The sequence below is a fragment of the Barbatula barbatula genome, assembly GCF_947034865.1.
Source record: "Barbatula barbatula genome assembly, chromosome: 20".
NCBI lineage: Eukaryota > Metazoa > Chordata > Actinopteri > Cypriniformes > Nemacheilidae > Barbatula > Barbatula barbatula.
This window is the reverse complement of record NC_136783.1, coordinates 10973397-10995464: the sequence shown is the minus strand read 5'-3', so window position 1 is coordinate 10995464 and position 22068 is coordinate 10973397. Positions and strand designations below refer to the sequence as shown.

The following is a 22068-nucleotide window of genomic DNA, read 5'->3' as shown; positions in this document are numbered from 1 at the left end:
TTCCAACAGACGTCAGCTTTGTGTGCAAATGACTCTTATTGTGTTCATGATCATTACGAGATCATTTCACAATTATATTCTGAATTTAATATTTATAGTTGTGTGTTTAGGTTAAATGATCATTTTTGTTTCATTCTTTGAACTATTTAGAATATTATTGTTTCTATTTGCATTTATTTTCATGGAATGAAAACTGGAGAAACAGGTCAAAATGACATGTAAGATGCTCTGTATTTTTTCAGTCCTCAAATACTGCAACAAAATAAAAGTTCATATTCACTTTTAAGCAAAACAACTGTAATATTTGTACATTTAGGAAAAGTTCAATAATAGTTTTTATGTGGATTTTACATCAATTTTACAAAGTTACATGGATTTTTTTCAGTTTCAGGTCAGTTTCATGTGTCTTGTCATGTCTTTCACGTTGCAGTTGGATAACTTAACATCACTCCTGATTTTTGTTAAAAGTCAACAGACAATACATCTAGAAACACTACTCCTAATTTTTTCTGTGGCTGTATTATCAATAATTTTGCTTAGTTTGATTCATTGGTGTTTAAATACTTTTGACTCTGTTTGAAAAGTTTTGTAGACAAATATGTATACATTTTGCTTATATATTTTGCTTGTAATTATCTCCTTAGTAATGTGAATGTAAAGTTATTCTAAAGTAAGCTTAGTTCAGAGGTTTGTCTTGATTTATTTCCTGTGAATTTAGCGTTAAGTTGGTATCTAGCAGCACCTAGTGGTGATGGATGAGAACAGACCTGTGTGTGAATGTGTGAGAGAGATAATGCCACCACGTACATCGCTTGCCTGCCAATGGCTTAAACCTATTCTCGTTCTGTTTGTGGGCAGGACCACAGCTAGTGTGTTAGACCGGGAAAAACATTCTAACTTGAAAACCTCCCTCTGAATGAATAGCTACACGTATACTTAAAAATGTATACAATTATTTGAATATAAATGAAAAGGAATGCATATTTTTTACCACTATTGTTTTATCACTGAACAAGATACAGACTTCCAGTCAGTTGTTGTTGTTTTTTTCACGGCTGTCAGTTATGTTTCCTCTCGATGCCCTCTGTATCCTTAAACAATGCGACATTGTTAAACAGCGACAGTCGACGGATACTCTATACTCCCAGCGCATGCCCTCGCTCGCTCTCATCCTCTGCTAATGAAATTATATAATTGATTGTTTTGTGCTGCCAAATGTGGAAGACGTGTTGAAATTGAGTTATTGTGCGAACAGACAAAAGCACTGAAATAACAGTAGTTAAGTGGTGCTGTAATTGAATTCCTCATGAAACTGCTATTGATCAGAACATCCTCTCTCCTGAGGAAGAGTATTATCATAATTACACACACACACACACACTGACAAACACGCCGCTTATGTATATACTGAAACACAACCATACATTTACCAACCGTTGCCAACTGGATCCTTTGTGCTTATGGGAAACACATCATTGAGTGTGTCTTGCATCATTTCTTAATCCTGTTTCTTATGATTTCAATCAAATAATGACATTTAAATAAATCAAAAACGAATATTTGCTTTCGGAAAACATACAGTATTTTGGGTGGGTTGAGTGTTGAAGCGGTGGGCTCTCACAGATGTTACTGTCTCCCTGAAGCTACACGCTCACCTGTGAAATCATCACCTCAGTCTTCAGTAGCAGCTCGCCGCTCTCTCAATCACAGCTGCACACGCACCTCGCACACGTGCGCTCCGTCGTTCTTACACGGACTAAACTTTCATTCCCTTTCCACTTCTCCATTTTCTCCCCAATCCATCTTTATCCTTTCGACCCCTCTGGAGTATTTTTCTGATTCGTTTTATTGTGTTGGCCCCGGGCTTGTGTCAGGGGGCCACAGTTCAGTGACATTCAGAGTCACTGTAAAGATCGGAACGCCTGCCCGAGCAAAACGATACGGAGCGCGCTCTGTCATGACCCCGGCAGCTGGCACAGACACGTTCCCCCTGCCAGGCAATGGAGCCTTGTCATTTCCAGCCAATGGAACGAACAAGGCCATTCCCCGTCAGCCAATGGAACGGTTCCTGTTCTTTCTAACCAATCAAACAAGTTCCATTGCATTTTCAAAGCCACTGCCTCTTTAAACCTGTTTGTCCCCAAACTCCAGTCACAACCTGTCACGCCTAATGTGTGTGTGGGGGTGTTAATTAAAAATCATATCAAGGTCTTATAAAATCCTTTAAAGTTTGATTTTTATTTTGTGTGAATACTCCACAGGGACCAACGTTCAGGAGGCAAAGCGTATTCTGTCTGAGAGTGGCCTGCCCATCACCTCCGCCATTGACCTGGATGATGCAGCCAAGAAAGCCGTCGCAGCCATCGCCAGGAAGTAAATACGTACACACAGGCAAAATTAACACAGCTCATACACCAGAGAGCCGTGGCCAGCATCACAGAGAGAGCCTTGCACACTTTATTCACCCCGAGAAATGCACAACACACTGAGCGGAAGCCACTTTTATACCCTGCTTTCTGAACCATAGTTACATACCAGCCTTGTAGATTTATTTTTTGAAGGACAGTACTGTGTTCAGGACAGTTCACCCAAAAATGAAAACACTGTCATGATTTACTCACTCTCTAGTTGTTCCAAATCTGTATTCCTTTCTTTGTTCTGATGAACACAGAGAAAGATATTTGGACGGATGCTTGTAACCAAACAGTTCTTGGACCCCATTGACTCCCATAGTAGGAGGAAAACTGACAATGGTAGTTAAAACTTGCCCCAAAACGGTTCGCTCTCCAACATTCTTCAAAATACCTTATTTTGTGTTAAACAGAAAAAAAGATATTATAAAGTCATTTTTCCTGGTACTGTCCAAGAACGATCACGGTTTGGTCACAAGCCTTCTTCCATATATCTTTCTCTGTGTTCATGAGAACAAAGAAATATATACAGATTTGGAAAAGCTCGAAGGTGAGGAAATGATGACAGAATTTGTATTTTTGGGTGAAGTATCCCTTTAATATATCACAATAATAAATCTCGAAGATGCGACTGTCTCAGTAATCCAGGTGCATTTGCTCACCCACATTTCATTTATTGCCTTACTTTAAGCCTTTTAACTGAAACTTTCATTTATTGATCGCAAGAATGGATTAAACATTCAAATCAAAGTTCAATAGCATTCCGTATTAAAACTGTTAATCTGTATCACCTTGAGTTATCTGTATACCATCACAATGTCATGTGGTGCAGTGAATATTCTTGTTAATTTTTTTATTCGATTGAAACCGTGAAATGTTTCATATCCCTTATTGATTTGTTAATCTCCATGTGATATCGCCATCCAATCTGAGTTTGTCGTGTTTGTATGGGTGTGATAAATGAGGTGAACTGACTGAGAGATCTCTTTTTTTAAATAGGTAAACTGTCAAGGTCTGCTTTGCCTTCTGCTATATTTCTGCCTTAATATCAGTTATTGAACACTTAATGCAATATTCTTGATTGCGCGCCAAAATTCAGTGATACCCAAATGCATTGCAATGTATATGTCACTGGAGATTTGTGAAAGTTTTTTTATAATAATGTACTTTGTATTGAAGAGGTTTTAAAAGCTACAAATTTCATCAATGAATGATATGATGTTTCTTTATTATTATAAAACAATTAATACCTGTAATTGCCTTTTTTTCCCCAAAGTCAGTGAATGTTAAATGTTAAATCCTATTTCAATAAATCTTGCCTAGATTTGTTTAGCCCTGATGCCTTCGTATAACCATTATAATATGAAAAATAGTTTATTATTAACATTTTCTTCTCTAAAAATTTGAGTACTATAAGAAAATCATGTTCGTGGCTAAAACGTTATGGTCATTTTATGGGTTATGAGTGTAAATGTGTGTACGCTCTCATATGCGTTTTCTGAAATCCATCCCTGTCAGCGCATCGGAAGATTTGATGGATTATCTGTCAGGCGATCCGAGAGGATAACCGGACCGGATCAAGTGCCTCAAGCAACAGACCTGGACACACTCATAGCTCTGTCTCTTTCTCTTCTTACACTTTTTCATTCTGCTTTACGTCTCTCTCTGTCTCTCGTTCGGCCGCTCTTCATAACAGTCTCAATCAAGTTGATCCGCGAGCGCTTGCGAGAATACCGAAATCATCTTGCAAGCTACATGGGCCTCTATACAGTCTCTGGACGCAGTGGTGACATGTCACGGCGCACGTATCCAAACAAAGTTACGTGTCATTAGAAGGTGAAGTGTGGAGGAGATGGTTGGCGTGCGGGCGGGTGGGTGTAAATCGAGGAGGTGGTTCAATAATTGCCTATTTCAAGCTCTTCCTTCACCGTGTCAAATGCAAGTGTGTTGATGGATTAGACTGTGGAGTTAGCGTCTTGTTAAAATATTCTCTTGTCCCGACATTGTATAATTCAGAGGTCATTGAATGTGTGTGTGTGTGAGGGAGGGAGGTGCATGTAATGATAAACATTTGTGCCGCTTTCTTGTTCAAATATAGAGTAGGTAAAAGCTGTTGGAGGTTACACCTTAAGATAATACTGACGAAAAAACCCTAGCAGTAATATATATCTGTCAGTGTTTGTTGGCAATTGGAATTGGTCTCATTAAGTAAACTGCTTATTAACATTGAAGAGACTTTTTTCAACCCTTCTTACGTTGTAATTGTTCAATTGAAGTTTTGAAATGATCGCGGTGACATTTTTCATAAATCTTCCGAATGGATGTCAGAACGGTAATTGCCACTTTGGCAAGCTGCCTTTTGAGTTTAGCGTGAAACTGATCATCAGCCCTCCCGGAAAAGCACAATTTTCTCTCTGGACAGTAAGGTCAAGTCATCTTTTCAGGAATATTGGTTATTTATTGTGCCGTTTAGAAATAACAGCCTCAAATTTATTAGTTCATAAAACAGCAATGTGCTTGTAGATGGCGTGCCGCTATTGTATTTGTGTTGTCAGAGTCAGGGGCTATTCACTGATCATAAATTGTCAGTTTAGTGTTTTATGGTGCCTGTCTGCAGTCTAAACATCAAGAAATAAAAAACATTTTCGTATGGCTTCACCCACGCTTTTGATGGGGTTATTTGGAAGCATTAAGGAAGCCGCTGCATTAGTTTTCACAGAGGTAAACGCAGTGCTTGACAAGGTCAGGTAAAAGTTTCTAGAAAACTTGCCCGAGGAATAAATCTGCCAGTTCGGTGACCTTTCACTGTCCTTGAAATTTAGGAGGTATGGAAGTCGAAAGGATTTACTGTAAAAAAGCTTGTCTCATGGATTTCTGTGGACCATTGTGGCATCAAGTCATAAAAGACGACGATGGAATGTTTTATAACAAAGCCGAAGAAAAAATGTTGGCCGAAAGCGTTGGTTGATTGTGTTATCTAGTCAGTGCTTTATATTCAGGTCTCATGGTTTGGCCGTAGCCCAGATGGGCAGAAAAATCCATTTTGCTCTTATAGATTTGCAGTCGGGGATTCTGTAATTGCAGCACTTTAAGATTGATTTAAATTACTCTCTTTGTCTGCTTAACAATGAATTGAGCTGTGAGCCGGTGGAAAAAATAGAAGGAAAAGTTGCAGGTTGATTCCTCGTATTAACATTTTAGTTTTCTGTTTTTTCCATCTTTTCTTGACAGTCAAACGTGGTCTGGTCCTACATTTTAGGCCCCTTTGTTTTCTGGTTTCTGTTATGAAAGCATATCCTAGACTATATTCAAAAGAAATTGCACATTTGAGTTTGTTTTCTGATACCGCAAACATACAGTGTTTGACACATTTTAAACTGAAATTCAAAGTCCATTTGCAAATGCATTGTCAATGCCTTACGAGTCAAATTGAAATAGCAATAGCAATTCCAGCCGTTGCTCTTTTGGTACCTCAGAGACGCGCCTCAGACCTACCAACAGAAAAAGCAGAATAGACATGATCAAATATGTTTTTATTAGTCTGCTGAAGTCAATAAGCAACAATGAACTCATCTCATTCAAAATAGTCTGTTACACTTTTATTACTTTATTATTTTCAACCCAGCGTTCGGTCCAAAAGAGACAATTAACCCACACTGGGTCGTTCCAATCCAATGTTTGGTCAAATATAAGCATTTTCTGGGTTAATTTAACCCATCTGCTTCCTTTTTTATCCAAAGCTTGGTTGAAATGTACTTATTTGATCAGAGTCTGTGTTTAAACATCATCATTACAAGCGTTTAATGTTCACAGACAACTTCATTCTCTTTTGTTAATCTTTAGCTGTGCATTAGAGTTCAGGTTTGGTCAAATTTGGCCTGTGTATGTATGCATATTTATGCATAGTATTATGTTCAATGTAAAAATTATATAATAAAATGTAGACATTATGAATAGTATAAATGTCTATTGCTCTAATGACATCATATCCCTTTGCCATATTCATTGGATTTAACACGTTTAAACCTGTGAGCTCTCTTGGGACAAACACTAAACATATCTTGCACCTTACACTCGACTAACTTTCTCAAGAAATTCTCTTTTTTTCTTATACTTGTCGACAAACTTCTCTTTTACCTTTTCTTGCAGAGCTAGAATGAATTAGTTACCTCTATAAATCGAGTTTGCAACCTGATTATACATGTTTTAAAACCTCATTTGTATCGTAAAAGTCCTCATGGCGCTCTCTCTCTCTCTGCTCTCGTTCGTTCATTTTATTTGCTCCCTCTTCACCAGCTGGGACTGTATATTATCCTCCTTTGTCAACAAGCGCTTAATAGGCTTTTATTAATTAAACGAGGATGCAACAAAGGTGCTGACTGAAGACGTCGCTGGCAGTCATCCGTCGCCGTCTTTTCAAATATTTGTTAGTTCCTTTTTGTTTGACAAACTTTGTGCTTTGGCAAACTTTTGACAGTGATTTGTATGTGTATTTGCGAGTGCTTCTCTGATCCAATTAACTACAAAGGGGTATCCAGAGAGACGGCTTCAATAAAGGAGAAATCAACTGATGGCTGACACTAATTAAAAGCTCATTTCATGTGACCTCTGAAAAAGCCTCTCTAATTAAAACAGAAGTGAAAGCAGGAGCATTTGCTTTAAAACAGCCTGATAATGAGATCTTGTAGTGTCCTGGTGGAGTTTGGAACAGGTGCATGGATGACAGAAACACACGCGCGCTCTCGCATACAACACAAACCCCGGTTCGGTTAGATAGAGAAATAAAGCTTGATCAAATCAACTGATTTAACTTTGTGCATGTATGTTATCCTGTTTAGTAGTGACTTCATCACTGTATAGCTGTAACAGCTGTTTGCTGTTCTTACTGGTTTGTTTTTGGTTACACCAACATGCAGTTGCTACCCTAGTAAGCCTATATACTCAACACGGCTGTTGAATAATCGTTTTATGCAATGCTAATGTGAGTGATTGCATCAAAGCATATAAACATAATTGATTATTTAAAACGGCAATGAAATTTGTGCGATTACAGTTTGTTTTGGTAATAAAGTATTCTTGTCTTATTAGAAAAACGTTGCTTTTGACATAAACCATATAAATACATCTTTCAATAAACACTTGAGCGGCCGTCTTTATCTCTCTCACTCTCCCCCGATGTTGAAAGATGTTTTAGATGTAAAGTCAACATATTTTATGAATTTTATTTTTCCCGCTTGTATAACCATGGTTGAGCTTTGGTTAATATAGCATAAACACAATTTATTCACCAAGAAATGCATTTATCAGTACTTACATTTGAAAAAAACGGACATCGGCTATTTTTATTTGATGCACCTTAGAAATTTAAACGATGCTTAGCTCCTGTGGCATCATAGGATATCCATCGGAGGCACACTCACAAATCTGGGTGGGCGCAGAAGATCATCTTGGTATTTTTCGCCTACTGTTTAGTGCATACTGAGGTTTCGGACATACTGTTCATGACTCGTACTCAATTGTGTGTACAATACTTTTATAACATTTATTGATCTTGGTTCATGTTCATTTGTGTTTTTATTACATTTCTAACATCAATTTGTGTCTTTATACATATTTGTTGTTATCAGTACATTTTTACATGTTAGTTTATGGTGCAAAATGTTCAAAGGCTAAAAATGATATCATTCATTGTTAGTTCATGTTAAGTAATGCATTTACTTATGTTAACAACCCTTTATACCATTAGAACCAGTATAAAGTGCAACCATTCTTTTGTTATCATTTTACAACATCATTCATGCTACTCTGAATAAGCGTCAATTCTAATGTTTTTTTCTTTCAGTATTTGCAATTTTAAATGAATTCCAAAATAATTGCTGTTTTGCATAAACCCAAAGCAATATATCCAAACTCAAAGGACAAAGGTGACTTTCTCTATTTCGCAATGTTTCTTCTATCTACTCCTGCTTCCTGCCCTTTGGTTCAAGGTGAATATTTAAAGCTTGTGCATGTCAAATGCCATTGGGATAAAATAACTGGTGGAGTGTGTGTTAGGTGCGCAGAGGACGAGTGGGCTGTCAACCATGGTTTGGAGCATCTGATGAAGCAGATCCGTAATGAGGTGATGAAGGCTACATATACAGCGCAGCACCTCTCCACCGATTCTGAAGGTGATGAAGGTTGGCGTCCTCGCCCATGACGAACGCTCCCCGCTGCTTCGCACTTTGATGTGTTTGTGGTAAAGAAAGAGAATGAATTTGTGAACTTGTGTGTATTGTTTAGTTTAGAGGGTGTATGCTAATAGAACAAATGTTGTTTTAAGATACTCTCCCTGTTGCTGGCACCTGGTGCACAGTCGACTGGTGCATTCTGGGATTGGGATGAATTCACAGCAGTGTATTGTTTTTCTAATAAAGGGGGGATAGAGCAAAGATTGAATGAAGCAAAACCAAACCAAAAACAATATTTCTACAGCTTTTATTAATTTCAATTAATGTTCATTTCAGCATTTACTAATTCATTATTTAAAATTAAAAACATCGTCTCCGTGAGCATTAGTTAATGCACCATTAATAACTGTATTGATAGGAATTAACATAAAGGATTGATAAATGCTGAAAAACTAAACTGTATATTGTTAGCTAATGCATTTACTAATGTTAACCGAGTCAAAACTAATTATAGTTTTTATTCATAATTTGATATTTATTATTAAATAATCTGCACAGTAACACTGTGTTTATATATAAAATATTACAGGAATGCTATACAATGAATATGAATACACATGTATATATCTTATTTGTACGTTTATACAATGTGCTTTCGCCCAAAGTTTGGGGTGTGGCTTCACTCGTGCCTTTTTGAACATTCACATCAGACAAATTATACAAAATCATCACCTGGTGAAGTGGTTTTCTCATAAGGACATCAGGTTTGCAGAATGTACAACATTGTCACTGCATGTCTCTGTAAAGTTGCCCTTCGTATCCAATTCTGTATTTCAATTCTGAAGCCAAAAAATTGCATTTAAACGGTTTCCGATTACTAAAGAGAGCCCCTTTTCTTACAACAAAGTTCACAACTTAAAAATTGTTGCTGTCCTGTCCGAAACCGCAGATGTCCACATTTATTTGGAAAATGGAAAAAAACACTGAGCATTTTTAAAAGATGAAATCTAAAAGATGAAATACTGTGCTGTCAAAGTTGACAAACAATTTGTGATACTTTATATTGGTTAGATATTTGCAAAACCAAGTGACAAACATAAAGGGTGACTTGTATAACAAAATATTGAGATACAGCGTTTCAAATGGACAGCAAACATGGAACAAATGTGGATTCCCGCTACCAATAACAAGCGCTGCTTTGACAACTATATGATGTGCCTCAAGAAAACTTTCAAAAAAAGACTCCAAGAAGACATCCACACTCAACCCATCATCGCCTGCAGTTCAAGCCCGATTCATGGCTCTCGGCAAGATCTCACCTAAATGTTCTCATTACTTACCTCCACTAGATAAAACAGATACTTCCCATGGGAAATTCTCTATTACACGGGTCACGCAAGGCCAATGAGAGCAGAATACCTGTCTGATCGTCTGAAACGAATATTTCCCTCCTGCTAAAATATCTGTCATCAATTTGATTGCATCTTAGAGGAGACTTATTCACCGGGACAAGTGGGCCCTTCTCATTTTATTGTTGAAAGAGAGGCCTGTTATGTTTTTTTCCACTGTCTGCGTGGAATTAGACTCCTGCCGCTGCACATTTATCCAACAGTCCATTGCAAAAAGGAGAGGAGATGGCAAATGAAAATGTAAAGGAATAAGACAAGAGAGGAGGAAAACACTTGGGTCAGTATCTCATCTCGCAGAGATTAAAAACTCATCTCTCAGATCGCTTTGCCGTTATTTAGGATGATTTGCGAAGCACTCCATGCAAATTGCGTGGTAATGGTGTTGTCGTGTTGGGTCGGTGGAACACCAATGGGGTAAGGACACTTCAACCCCCCTGCTTCTCCTTCGATTGCAGAGGCCTGCAGTACATGCCGGCCTGTCTGCACGCCCATATCATTACAGTGAAGGAGAGCGCTTCTTTATACAAACTCTTGTCTTGTCTCTCGTCATCACCTTTCGCTCAAGGTTTAATAAAAGGTAAACATGTGACATCTACACCCTGACCACAACATGCACATATTAGAATTACATTGGGTAAAAGAAGTCGTACTTTGAACAATGAGCTTTTGGAAAAAATATAATAAAATAGATATGAATATAAAATAAATAAGAGAAAATATCGTAAATTATTATTTTTGTTTTACATCTAACATTGTAAATGTAATGCAACACCAAAGCAAAGACTTCAGTCATCAGCACTGTATGAATAATTGTTTCAGTAATATGAAGAGTACGAATGTATTTCTGGAGTATACCATTTTACTCACCTACATGCTTTTCAAAACCTGTATGATTTGTTATGACTGGATCAGAAACTTTCACAGAAGCACAGTTCACTTCTATACTAAAATCAGAACAATCCTTGTTTTTTTAACTGATGACTATTACACTAATTCATTTGGCAGGTGCGGTATACATTTTATGTATCAGACTTTGTTTTCTGGGATAATGCTATTAAAAAAGTAGATGGTAGGTCGCACTTTCTGTTTCATAGGTTGAATTTGACAAACACAAATGGTTTTGTGTCTGAAAGCTCTCAGCGAGCAAATCTATATCATAATAGGATGATTTCTTATGAAGAATCTGTCCACATATAGATGGAATATCACAGAATATGCGACAGACTTACAGCCTGGGTCATCACAACACACATCAACACAGAAGGCGATATATTTATCAGTTTACTGTATATAGATAAATAGATAGAATGAAAATCTTGAGTCTTAAACATTAGGATCATCTTTTGCAACTGAAGTCCCACGTTTTCTACATTGCTAAAATGTTTATTTATACAATCCAGGTACACATTGTACTTTGTTATTTTAACTTTTTGTTGGTATTACAAGTGTTATTGACCTGTAAGGCCTGATTCACCATCAGGCCAGAGGTCATGTTCGTGTTAAGAAAACAGTATCATAATATTATATAACAATTACAATAAACTAAACACATACATTAACATTGGCCTTTGAGATTGGTCTCATTCTGTGGGGTACACGTCTTACAAATGCGATAAGTAATGGCGAGTCGGTTATAATTCGGGGGGAGTTTGTCAAATGATTCTGCAGCATGGGAAGCGTGGAGGAATGCATGCAAACATGATGTAATAGCGCTCAGAAATTCAAATGGTTTCCCTAAACATTAAACGTCCAGGCCGATCCCTTTTTAATGAACGCCCACAGTCGCTCCAATAGCAGAGATGAGAGATGAGATGTGATTCGATATTCACGCCGAGTTGTTGTCTCATTAACCTTAAATTATGCAAGCTAATGCAGTTCAAACTACCCGTCATGAAACGATACTTTCTTCTCTTTTAAAAAGTACTTTCAAGTTGGACTTGATCTCTGAGGGTCACGTCTGTTTTTCTATTTAAAGCTGCATTTAGTGAGTTTCTCAGCTTTAATGAGTTTGGGCGCTCAGCGAGAACGGCTTGATGCCATAGAGGAGAGCATAGCAAATATACACGGTTTGCTCTACATTATAACAATATTCACAGGTCACTGTCACACTTGCAAGGTCATATAAACTGATTATTCCCTCTCTCTCTCTTTCGCTGGCTCGCTCGCCTTCTGTCATTGATAACTCCGGTCCAATTAATAGCTTAAGCCATCGTGCTAGTGATTCCCTGGGGCTTTTTCCTTTAATAACTGGTCTGACTGGATCAATATGGATTAGAATTTCACACAGAATCGGATGTCTCCCTCGGTAATTTACAAGGCTAAAACCTGCAATGTTTTTTTTTTTATTGGAGAAAAGTATTCATTATTTCTGTTACCTTGTTTTTTAAAGCAGCCCTGCAATGGTGTTTCATGCATTTTGACTTATTTACAATGATAAACGTGTTTTCTTCTCATGCTTGACAAGTTGGACGTATGACGTAGTATTTCTGTGCTCACCTATGCTTTTTTTTCGAACATGAAAAAAATTGTTACATAACAACTTTTCTCAGTCCCTTATTTGACAATTCTCCTGGAAAAGCATGCAGCACGCCCACGCATCAACCATGGAGAGCGGGAGAAGGAGCATGCGCATGGTCACTTTCTCTTGTGTGCAGGAGAGAGAGAGCACTATGTTCTCGAAGTTCAGCTGTGTTTGACTGTTCACTGCATTTGGGTGATGAATGTTATATAACCGGTGGATTTGGAGATTGTTTGAAACTGATAGATGGAGCGACGTTCCCAGCCCTAAACGATGCTGGACATGAACCGCACGCGGTAAGTGGAACTGATGTCTGTGTTTTGTTTTCAATGTGTGGGCACGTGCTTTAGGTCCGCCTCTTCACCCCACACACGTCACATGTGTTCAGAATCGTACAGCTGTATCTGTCTTTTATAAATGTGATCAAACTAAAGCGATACTATTCTGTAAATGCTGAAGATTAACATGAAATATGCGGAAGCTCTGTGCGTTATGGCCGCTTTAACATTAAATTACCGTTTGGAAACGTGCATGTGAGAGAACTTTGTGTTCTGTAACAATAGGTGAAAATGGAGGACAAACCTCTTTGGCCTTAAAGTTAAGTAAGTTAAGGTTAAGGATTTATAATATTTTTTCTGAATCCATTTTGAATCCACAGATCCATTGGCTGGATGTTGGCATTGTGGGAACATGTGCTGGGGCATTAGCAAACTCGTTCAGACTTAAAGGGAAAGTTACTTTATCCAAAAATGAAGTATGTATATTATATACGTATATTTATTCACTTTCATGTCATTCCAGAGGTTTTGCACAACATGAGGGCGAGTAAATGCTTTTGGGTGAACTGTCCCTTTAAGTAATAAAATAATAACATTATGTATCATTAATGTAATAAGTTTTAAAACGAGGATCACATCTGACACTGCCATTGGGGCCATTCTGATCAGACTGATCTCTTATTACATTTATTGGATCCATAGATTGGGATGCCAATATGAAAGTTTAACCCACCAAATCCATAGTAAATGCGCTCCAGGCAGCACAACAATAAATTTTGCTTTAGTTATAATATTCTGCGAAGGTCACAATCGGTGCATACAGTATAGATCGCAAACAGAATATCCAGACAGGATTAGATTTCTCGGATGACCCGTAAATTAACTGAAAAAAGTAGATAATTTGCTCTGTAATTTGTTGTATAAGCGAGTGAGACTGGATTCATATCCCTTGATACATCCTGTCAGAATGAATATTGGATTCCCTCTGATGAGACAGTAATGACACCAAGAAGATTCATCCTACAACTGCTGTAAATTCCACTCCGGTGTTCAGTTGTGTCTTAACACTCATTCCAATAATTTTCTCTTCCCCCAAACTCATTCCCCAACTTCCTGCTGCCCCCCTTCTGTTCCACAAATGACGATACATCAAATATTTATAAAAAACAACCTCTGAACACAGTCATTAGTGTCAAGGTTTAATATGGCACTAATTCAGCAATTCCCTCCTTACTGGCAGCTTTTGCCAGAGGAGTAGAGACCTATTCAAAATAGCTCTACGTTCCAAACCCTGAGTGCCAGCAAACAGCACGCTAAAAATGCTTTAGATCACTCACTCCTTCTTTATCTCTGCCAAATGTTTTTAATTCCTTAAAAATAAAAATAAATGCACTATTTATATTCTCAATGTGTTTTGTGTATTGATTATGTGTATGTGTTGTCCCAATGGTTGGACCAGTCTTTAGGATTCAGTCTTCAGAAGGTGTTCAATATTTAATCATATTTATAATAAATGCAATGAAATTATCTTAAAGGTCAATTAAGGACCTTTGTATAGCGGCATCTAGCGGTGAGATTGCGAATTGCAACCAAAGGCTCATTCCAACCCCCCCTCCTTTATAAAGCATTAAGATGGCTGACAGATAACTACGATATCGTGACATTTTCGCTTCTTTACTGAAGGAGATGACTTATTTACAAAACAGTAAGCAGTTTGTCCGTCTCTATAAAACTCACATTATTTACAAAGATTTCTACAATAAGACAAATGCCGTGAAGTATGTTTCATTATATAATGTAAATTTTATAGAAGTGTAGCCTACGTAGAAACGCACTAGTACAATTTATACACAAACATCTATGAATAACAATGAGATCATGTTTACGCACCTTCACAGCTAAAACTTTCCGTTTCTTACTATTAATTACTCACCAATTACTTAAACAAATACGCAACATTAAGCGGGTAATTTAGCCACTAATGCCCGAGCAGATGGCTAAGACTGGGGGTGAATGGACGGCCCCGACCAGCACAGTGTAAGAAGTGGGCAGACCCAGAGAAGAATGAAGCCAAGCGCTGCATGCAACCCCCTCAGACAGCTAGCGCACCTGTAGTGAGCGCTAATCGCACAACATATTAGTAGCCGGCTGGATCACAATGGGCTGCATTATGCATATGTTCAAAAAACCTGTTTCTGCCAGACTTGTTCAATTTAATTAAAGGAAAATTGCGAGCGTTCGAGTGTAGAACATGCATCTGGTGAGCCAAACGCAAACTTGTCCATTTATTCTGCTTTATTTTCTGTTTAACCAATTTGATTGGTTTACTGCAGCGTTTTTGTAGCCAGTTTCCGCTAACTTGTTTATCGTGAAACACATTGGTGAAGCATTCCAGATCAATGCAAGTGGATGATGGGTGCTGGTTTGACGTGAGATGTTTTGTCAGCGGTAAATCTTAGTGGATATCGCAATAATTGAGAAGCATAAATTATTCGAAGGACTTCTGGGTAATTACCATTCAGTCAACAATGGGCGAGATGATGAGCCGTCAGAGGGTTTAGCAAAGCAAAGAAAGGTAGAAAGAGGAACTTGGCATGGTTGGTAATAAACTTTGAGGGTAAACCTCTTGTTGTCTTTCTCACTCAGTTTATTCCCTTGACTTTTCTGTTGCGTTGCACAACTGAAACACAGTAGAAATGGGGTAACAGGGAAACACCTGTAATTTGATGCAACCGATTAGAAATGAACCATACCGTGGTGAAATCACCATTGTAAAGGAACACAAACTCACAAACCTCTCTTCTAAAATGTATGAAGGATTTATGGGTCAATAAAGCAATTTTGAGCTAAGAAAGTATAATAATGATGAGTTATTATGTTGGTAGATGTTAAATGACAAGACTGCACTTTATTTGATCTAATATCTAATCATATCTGGCTTCATAACAAACGCAAACAATCGAGTTCCACACTCTCTTTATTATTTGCGGGAAGAGTTTGTTATTTTCACGTGAGAGATGCAAGCTGACAAATATTGGCAAGTTCGCGTCTTTGCATTTACTTTTTGTGTAATTTACTCGCACATAAAGCTTAATTTGCGTTTGGTGTGAGCCCCCTATTACAACGTTAGGTTGACAATTGTCATAAATGTGATGGTTTATGTTTTAATAAATGTTTTATTTATTTATATACTTGTTTTAGCTTAATTGTTTTCTATATTCAGCATTTTTATTTAAAATAAAGTGGTATAAGATGGGGTTTGTTTGGTGATCGGGGATAACAGAACAAATATACTGCTTGACAAAAAATAAGGGAACACTTAAAAGTGCAATGTGGAAGATTAAGGAGTATCTATTTACATTTAGTCGTTTAGCAGACGCTTTTATCCAAAGTATAAAACAGAGAGTTCAGAGACTTGTGAAGGAGAATGAGCTGGGGAAACAAGAGTTAAACCTCGAGATTTTGCCACATGCTCAGTGAGATAGGGTCTAACCTTTCTAACGCTGCAAAGGCAAATCATCATGATCCCGTTGTCTTTGCAATGTAATCATGGAAGGACAAAGGGTCATCAAATATGACTCCGAGGTCCCTGGCTGTTTTGGAAGCATGATCTATTGACAGCCATGCAATATAATAAACATAACTATGTCTTCAGAGGTGTATAAAGACCTTGCATAATGAAGCGTTATATTTTTATTACCTATTTGTATCTACATACATTGCGGGTCCCCTGCATGGAATTCACCGTGTTGTTTCTACAGAAGCCTTTAGCGGACAAAAACGTGACAACATCTTATTGCTTGCAAAGGAAGGAGTGAGCCGTTTGTTGCAATTCGCAACCTTATCACCAGATGATCCTATATTTCATACACTAGACCTTTAAACAGATCTCTATGAAAAAAAAAAAAAAACTTGTTTTTGAATTGTTTTAGCTTTCATTGACCCTTTTCATTATCTTTTCGATAAATAATACAATGTACTGTATAAAAGTAAAGATTCAACTATAATATGTGATTTGAGTGTTCCCTTAATATTTTGAGCAGTGTATTTTCATTATTTCAATTAATTTGATAACCGAAAATATACTAAATCATTATAATTGAATATGTTCAATTAATATAATTGAAAACCAACTCTAAACCGCAATGCCTGATATTTTGACTTGTTGAGAATAGTGTGAAGCATTTAAAAACTTTCTCTCCCAACCTCTTTCATTTAGAATTCATGGCACACCTTCAACACCACTGGCACCTGGCAGCATCCACACCAGTTTATCAACTCCATGTCAAGATCCACAGACTGAAGAACACACTTGTTCTTCTCTGCATTTGCTGTGGATTTAATCTTCACTTTAGATTAAATGTATCTAGAAAGAGAGAGAGAGAGAGAGAAGAACAGAAGAACGATGAAGGACCTTGGCATTCCAGAGGTGCCTCTTTCCTTGAACCTCTCGGGACGATGATTCACAAACATAGCTATTGATCTTTTGTCTCACACTTCATTTCACCGATTACAAGTATGTGTGTGCTTGTGTGAGTGTGTGTAGTGTTGTATTTCATACACTGCCTTGCCCATCAAGTCCTATGGTTTTTAAATAACTGTTGGTTGATGTTGCAGTAAATTAGAGTCGACATAGTAGGTTGATGCAGCTTTGAGGTTATTGAGGAGCCAGTCGGTCGGGCCAGTATTTTAAGCTCTTTACAAGCATCAATTCTCATTTTCTCGGAGAAAGTAAAAGATACGGAAGCAGTTGTGAAACTGAAGCTTGTCAGGTACAGTCTAACAAAGCAATCACACAAGCATGAATGCTATTTTATTCAATGATGTTTTTGAAGAAGCACAGCCAAATTTATATTTTGTCCAGAGACTAAATAGTGTTTATGCGAAATTAAAGTTAATTTAAGCTTTTAAGTCAATAAATGTGTTCCCTAGATTCATGATTAGTTCTGTGTTACTGTAATATCTTCTCTATTATGGGCTTTAAATGTTCCATGGGATTGACCTGGAGAGAAGAGAAGAAAGAGGATTGGAGAGATTGGTGTGAGACCTCTCTGTGGGGGAAACCAGGTATGTAAATCCCTAAAGCGGAGAGCAGATTTCTCTTTGTCCCTATGGAAAGATCTACTGTACCTCACACATTAAATATTATGGCATAAATCATCTCCACTCTGCTGACTTTCCATCTTTTCTATATCATCGCCCACCAATTGCATATATTAAAATGTGGTAAAGTAATAAAAACACATTGCACTTAAACTTTGCAGAAATTTTTGCCGTATGGAGTTTAATATCACTTAAATGTGACCCTTCACTCGAGATCTAAGAGAGAATTGAAATTGAAAGAGAATTGCACTGCATACTGTATGTAAAAGCTACTGCATATCTACATAAACACCAATTTAGTGTAAACTTGAGTGAGCTTTTTGAGCTTTGTCTATGAGGACAACTGCCCTTAAAGGAACAATGAGGAATTTAGGAAAGCGAACAGTTCTTAGACACTTTTGACTACTATTGTAATTTTTGTAACTATACTGTAGTAGTCAACTGTTTTGTTACAAGCATTCTTCCAAATATAATTTTCTGTGTTTATCAGAAAGGTGAAATATATTCAGATTTGGAACAATTTAGGGTTGAGTAAATGATAGAATGACACAATTTGTATTTTTGGGTAAACTTTCCCTTTAAGGCACCACTTTTACTGAGACAGCAACTCCCAACATCAAACAAATTCCTTCAAAGATAGGACAGTATATGATAACATTTACAGTTAAGTAAATTGTACTATTTTATCAATGCTTTTCCACGTGTATTTTCTCTTGCTTCATCGGCAACAATGCCAATATGCCACACAAGGCCATGAAACGCATTGGCAGCTTATTAGGTGTTAGATGAACATTTTGTCTTGCAAATCCTAAAGCAAGCATTTCTAGTATATGTTTTGTATTTATAAAAAAAGGAACATCCTGTCACAATGGATTCTGTTCAAATAAATGCATCTCATTGCTGTTCCTGTCTGTGAGAAAGACAGGCTCATTTTTCTTCCTGTCAGACTGTTGTTGGGTGGATGGGTGGGTTGTGTCTCTGTCATTCACACTAACACAAATATGTTGGTCACTGTGGTGACAGGAGGAGGCCTGTAGTTAGTAGTATACGGTAACACCGACTCAGTATCTGCACCTTGCATCTGACCAAAAATACATCTGAATCATTTCTATGTCTGTCCTTGTGAGGAAGGCAATGAGCTCAATTGAAAGTATAAATGTAGACTATTTCTACTATGTGATTACATACACAGTGATGGTCATACATTTACATATACTGTACCTTGCAAAATCTGAAAAAATATTTTAAAAACTTGATACCTTGAATCCACAACACTAAATAACCCAGTTCAAAAGTATAATGTAAATTTTATGTACAATATACGATCAATATCTACTTTATGTTTTGTGATAGTTGTTTATGAGTTTCTTGTTTGTCCTGAGTCATTAACCTGTCCCCTCATCTCCAGAAAAATCCCAGATGTTCACATGGTCTTTGGTTTTCAAGAATCTTCAGCAATATTTGACCCCTGTTCAGCAGTGAGTGAAAATGTCATCTTTTTACATTGAGGAAAATTGAGAGACTCATAGACCACCATTACAAACATTGCTTGTACTGTATATGCAGTACCTTTTCTCCACTAGTCCTTGAAGTCAATTGGTCTGAATTGACAGATCTTTATAAATATGAACTAAACTCACCAATTACACAAATCCAATTCATCGATAATCTATGGGTTTAGACTGTGAGACACTGTGGCAAACAACTCTCAGTACACAACACACTATTGCTTTAGAGGAACAGTGTAATTGTTGTGCAGTAAAGCTGAATGGCCCCACAGAGGACTTTGGATGCCCCATAGAGAAACCTTTTTTGGAGGCTGCTCATTGGCTACTATCTAAAGGGTCTTCATGGGATGGCTATATCAGTGATTTTACTCTCCAATTATCTCATCCCCATGTCCCAGCTTCAGCTTGTGCCCTGCAGTCCATCCTGCAGTTTGGTTCTTTTAATTGAGCCCTCCACACAATGTGCCCAGAGTCACTGAAGCATATGCCAGTCAATATAACAGTATGAGCCCTTCACATTGAGTAGGGGTAGAACAGAATTATCCACCCAACAGTTCAAGAAAAGGAAATCGACCCTAATTAAGAATACAAACATTTTCATTAAGTGTTTTTTCACCTTAATCTTAATATCTCTTCGTTGTTTTAAAGTTCCTTTCTCAATGTGTTTCAGTTCCCAGTCTTTTCGCTTTCCCTCCACACTGCTTCACACCTGGCTGCCTGCCTGCCTGGTAAACTCAGACAAGCGCTAAGCAATTAGTAGCCTCCACTTGGGACCCAGACTTAGCATGTTGCCTCTTCCTAAATCAGTTTGAAGCTCTGATGTCATCCAGGCCTGATGGATATTTGCTTGGACACCTGTGTCTGCCAGGAGGAGGGAGCAGGTGATGGAATGAAGCAGAGGAAATAGTTTCATATGGCTTTTCCATTTTAGGGGGGTGAGGGTTGCTTCAAAAATGTTCAAGGCTTCCAAACTGTCACAGATATTTGAATGAAAGGTAAGCCTGATCATCCGTGGGGGAAAGTGATGATAATATTACACACAGGGGCCGAAGACAAAAACAAATTCTTACTACATACGAATACATATCCTCACCAAGTTTGACATACTCATCATATTGAGCACTGTGTGTATCTTATCAATAGTTAAAACAGAATTAAGGTTCAGTGTATGAAATTAAGTGATATCTGGTGTTGAGGTTGAGAATTGCATTTCTATCAATAGATCCTCCTCAAAATTACACGTTGGATTTTTTTCTAAAAGATCCTATTTGAAATTGAATACTGAAATTATATTGCATATAACTGCTGGCCTTCAAAAACCTTGCATCTCTATAATTTACGATTTTAATTTTTTGCCATAAATGATGTCACCCTTTCACTCAACTATCACTGCAAATATCTAACCAATGAAAGTATTAAAAGTGCTTGTCAACTCTGACAACTCTGTATTCCATCACTGTGTTGTTTCCTGAAAAAGTGAATCTTGGACATCCGACAATATCTTAAAATGTAAAACATTCCTCACTAAAACTTGTTCAGGCATATTTTTAATATCCCACCTGAAAAATCCCACCGTTATTATTTGCTTTATGAAACTACGATATAAATTGTAATATACTATGGTGTATTATTTAAAATACCACAACTTACAATTAATGTTTATATAGTATTATATTAATTATAGTGTTATAAGTTTAATATTTACTAGGGTATGGTCAAAAGCACAATCGCATGATTTTTTATACTTTTTACATTACTAAAGTAACTACTAAAGTGTTCCAAAAGAGAATCAAGTATACTTCTTTTTATCCAGGATACAGTATCATTGTAAAAATCTATGTAGTTTCAGTGGAGCTATTTTCGGTAGTTGCGTATCTTCAATAGTAGTATAGCTTACTATTTCAGATGGATCGCTTAACTGCAACTATTTGTGATTTGTGAATTGCTGTCAGAATAAAGCTTCAAAGTAACTTCCGCAACACTGATGCCCAGCAGTCGACATAAGTTCAAATGTACTTTTTAATCAGAAGTTTCAGAATCATTTGGGCTGGTGTTAAATGGTGTGCCGAGCCTTAGGCATACACCTGCAAATAAGATGTTCACTTTTCTTTGTTGCATCCTGCCAGACATTCCAGCTAAACTTTTTCGAAACATAAGAGCCATGGCCGGCAGGTGGTGCAGTACCAAGAAATTCTCTCATCCTGTATATATTTGATTGTATCACCCTTCTAACCAATAATAAAAGCTGAATGGAAATATACTTTTTTCAAGCTGTCTGGTTGGAATTTATTAAAAACCCGTCCGTTCAACTACATTACTAAGAGAAAAAAGTTGAAAAGAAAACGATTAAGATTGTTGGTCACATAATCATCAAACCTTTCCAGTCAGCTCCTGTATAACTCATTTTACATAACCAATATGAATGGCATTGTGTCCATATGTTACTCTGCTAAAAGCGTGATGTACTTCTCTGTTGGTCTTCATTCTTTGGCCCTTGGTTTCCTGTTTGTGTATATACTGTATATCCACTCATACACCCAGCTGCAATCGCTCCACATCAACCAGTCTCACCATATGTCTCTACATTAGTAGCAGGTGGGGTCCCCTGTCATCTCCTGTTAGACCCTCACTTTGCATGCGCTTGCTCCATGTGTCCATCCAGACCTACAGT

General features: G+C 37.4%; 1 protein-coding gene across 1 annotated transcript in view; it reads left to right on the top strand.

Moving 5' to 3' along the window:
- suclg2 (succinate-CoA ligase GDP-forming subunit beta) overlaps positions 1-3735 on the top strand; it is a 103039-nt gene extending 99304 nt beyond the window's left edge. Inside the window, exon 11 of the mRNA XM_079483690.1 lies at positions 2262-3735. Coding sequence (XP_079339816.1) covers positions 2262-2377 — 116 coding nt within the window. The 3' untranslated portion in view covers positions 2378-3735. The remainder of the gene's footprint in view (positions 1-2261) is intronic.
- The last annotated feature ends 18333 nt before the right edge of the window (positions 3736-22068 follow it).